The 2,622-nt window shown below is 58.6% G+C and overlaps 2 protein-coding genes and 2 non-coding genes across 4 annotated transcripts; 1 reads left to right on the forward strand and 3 right to left on the reverse strand.

The window, feature by feature from the left end:
* Nucleotides 1-318, forward strand: TraAM80_10360 (uncharacterized protein; the record flags this gene model as incomplete). The annotated part of the gene is made up of 1 exon (XM_029386987.1): nt 1-318. A coding segment is annotated over one exon (318 nt), but the record flags the coding sequence as incomplete, so codon positions are not given.
* A 980-nt stretch (nt 319-1,298) lies between these two features.
* Nucleotides 1,299-1,371, reverse strand: TraAM80_10361. Its single transcript has one exon. It is a non-coding gene; the product is annotated as a tRNA-Ala (tRNA).
* A 93-nt stretch (nt 1,372-1,464) lies between these two features.
* Nucleotides 1,465-1,545, reverse strand: TraAM80_10362. The gene has a single exon. It is a non-coding gene; the product is annotated as a tRNA-Ser (tRNA).
* Nucleotides 1,546-1,752: 207 nt separating this feature from the next.
* On the reverse strand, nt 1,753-2,076 carry TraAM80_10363 (uncharacterized protein; the record flags this gene model as incomplete). Its single annotated transcript, XM_029386988.1, has 1 exon — nt 1,753-2,076. The coding sequence occupies one exon, from the start codon at nt 2,074-2,076 to the stop codon at nt 1,753-1,755; it is 324 nt and encodes a 107-aa protein (XP_029233157.1).
* Nucleotides 2,077-2,622: the final 546 nt, after the last annotated feature.

Below are 2,622 nucleotides of genomic sequence, written 5' to 3' on the forward strand. Positions count from 1 at the left end.
GGAGATGAGGGCAGAGGAGACCCAGGCCCCAGCACGCGTAACCTTTGCGTAAACAACTTCGCTTTGAACGAGTGCGAGAGTTTTCGTTTACAAATCTGGAGCCACTGGGTGGAAGCTGCAAGGGTGGCTGAATGCGCACTTGTGGCTATGCCCGCAGTGCGGCTTCGCGTCGCGGCTGGTGGAAAAACGCACCGCGGGCATTTGTTGGCGAAAACTGCGATCCGGCGGCTCCCCGGCACTGGGCGGAGCCTGGGGACCTCTGAGGGCACAGCGCGCAAAACCCCAGTGCCTTGGACACCGCCAAGGGCGCCGCTGTGAGAGCGAGTCAATCAGGGCATCCCCAACCTCAGGTGCCGGAGGTTTGGAAAGCGTAGCAGAACGCGGCACCACCTGCGCCGAGGCACCTGTGTGCTGCGACGGCCAAAGTGCCGCGGTGGTCCTGTGGAGGCCGGGTTTTGCGCTGGGCGATGCGGTCGCCTGTAGTATTCACACTGCCCCAACACACATCCACCCACTCAGCTGGCCCCGCCTATACGACCTAAAAGATCATCTTGACACTTCTTTGCCTGGCGCTTCGCCTCCGCAGCGAGTGTAGCGGTTTCTTACTTTCGGTGTAGTTTGGGCCCAGGACGTATAAAATGCCTCTATAGCCTGCTGGTGTATCACGTGCTTGGTGAGCTGTGCGTGGTGTGGAGGCGGCAGGTGCTGCCCAAGCGGTTGCTCTGCTCTCAGACAGCTCATTCAGCAGTTAGCGTTTCGGGCAGCCAGAGACGCGGACGGACTCGCCCCCACTGGCAGGATGGCGCCGGGTAGAGGAAAGGCGGGGTGGCGTGCCCCGAGTGCAGGAAGCAGCGGCACGCGCCGTGGCGGATGCGCCTCAAGCGGCCATTGTGCCACTGGAAGTAAAATGTGCATGCGTCCCCGCGTGCCCTCGAAATGGGGCCGCCCCGGGGTAAAGGGACCCCGCCTTAAAGTAGCAAAAAATAATAACGATAGTAACAACAAGCTTTTGGCGCCCATAGACTCCGCCATTGAAAGGCAAAAAAAAAAAAAGGATGGCAACAACGAAGGCGCGCCGGGCCCCAGGTAGGGGTGTTGCTCCCCCCCCCCCCCTCTCCCTTTCTTCATTTTTGGACTAGCTGCCAAAAACAAAAAGGTGCATGTGCGTTTTCGTTGCTCTTCTGCACGATACGCCCTTTAGCTCTGTAAAAAGGGAAAAAAGCATACACCTTTTTTTTGCGCTCGGAGTAGAGGGGGGGGGGGGCCGAAAAGGCGACAAATGCAAGAAAGTAGAAACCTGGAGAAGTTGGGTATCGATCCCAATGCCTCCCGCATGCTAAGCGGGCGCTCTACCATCTGAGCTACATCCCCGGCGCCACGCGCTCTTCCGTTTGGAAACGTTAAACAAAACTGAGGAAAAGGATCATTCGACGGAAACTGCAGAACACTTCTTCCGGAAAAGTCCGCAAACGGTAGGGTTCGAACCTACGCGTGAGATCACACCTGCTTAGCAGGCAGGCGCCTTAACCACTCGGCCACGTTTGCCCGCTGCGCTCACACATGTTATGGAGGACTCCTTAAGTTTTCTTCTTTTTTGGTTCTTTGTTGATATGAGAAAAAAGGTGAAACCGCCGGCCCACCGCCTTCCGTGACATAGCGACCAAAGTGCGCTGCTTACGCATTGGGTGGGCCGGGTTCTGTTCCCGACTGAAAGAGTTTTTTCCTTTTTAAAAAGGCATTTAAAACACTAGTTCAGTCATTTAAGTCCTTTCCTTCTGGCGAACCAAAGGCGCCCAGCCACCCCAGCGTGGCACAGGAGCGTTCAGCACCTCGCAAGGAGCGAAGCCAAGAGCCATCCATTAGTCTCTTCGACCTGCTGTTGGTTGATGGTGACGGCCGCCGGGCTTTGAATGGTGCTGATTTCATGAGGCCCGGGATTAGAGTGGTGGGTTTCCCCGCCCAACAGGCGCGCCTGTTGACACGTAGCGGCATATCTCGCACTGAGGATGCGCCTGCGGCGGGTTCTTTGGCCGAGCAGAGCGTGGAATTGAGCCCAGGCCCGGCCCTGTGCGTCATCTAGCGGAGTGCTGGCGGGCCCAGGTGGAAGAAGCAGATTCTACGGGAGATGAGGGCAGAGGAGACCCAGGCCCCAGCACGCGTAACCTTTGCGTAAACAACTTCGCTTTGAACGAGTGCGAGAGTTTTCGTTTACAAATCTGGAGCCACTGGGTGGAAGCTGCAAGGGTGGCTGAATGCGCACTTGTGGCTATGCCCGCAGTGCGGCTTCGCGTCGCGGCTGGTGGAAAAACGCACCGCGGGCATTTGTTGGCGAAAACTGCGATCCGGCGGCTCCCCGGCACTGGGCGGAGCCTGGGGACCTCTGAGGGCACAGCGCGCAAAACCCCAGTGCCTTGGACACCGCCAAGGGCGCCGCTGTGAGAGCGAGTCAATCAGGGCATCCCCAACCTCAGGTGCCGGAGGTTTGGAAAGCGTAGCAGAACGCGGCACCACCTGCGCCGAGGCACCTGTGTGCTGCGACGGCCAAAGTGCCGCGGTGGTCCTGTGGAGGCCGGGTTTTGCGCTGGGCGATGCGGTCGCCTGTAGTATTCACACTGCCCCAAC

This window comes from Trypanosoma rangeli (genome assembly GCF_003719475.1).
Source record: "Trypanosoma rangeli strain AM80 chromosome Unknown Tra_15.4_contig_00919, whole genome shotgun sequence".
NCBI classification, from domain to species: Eukaryota; Euglenozoa; class Kinetoplastea; order Trypanosomatida; family Trypanosomatidae; genus Trypanosoma; species Trypanosoma rangeli.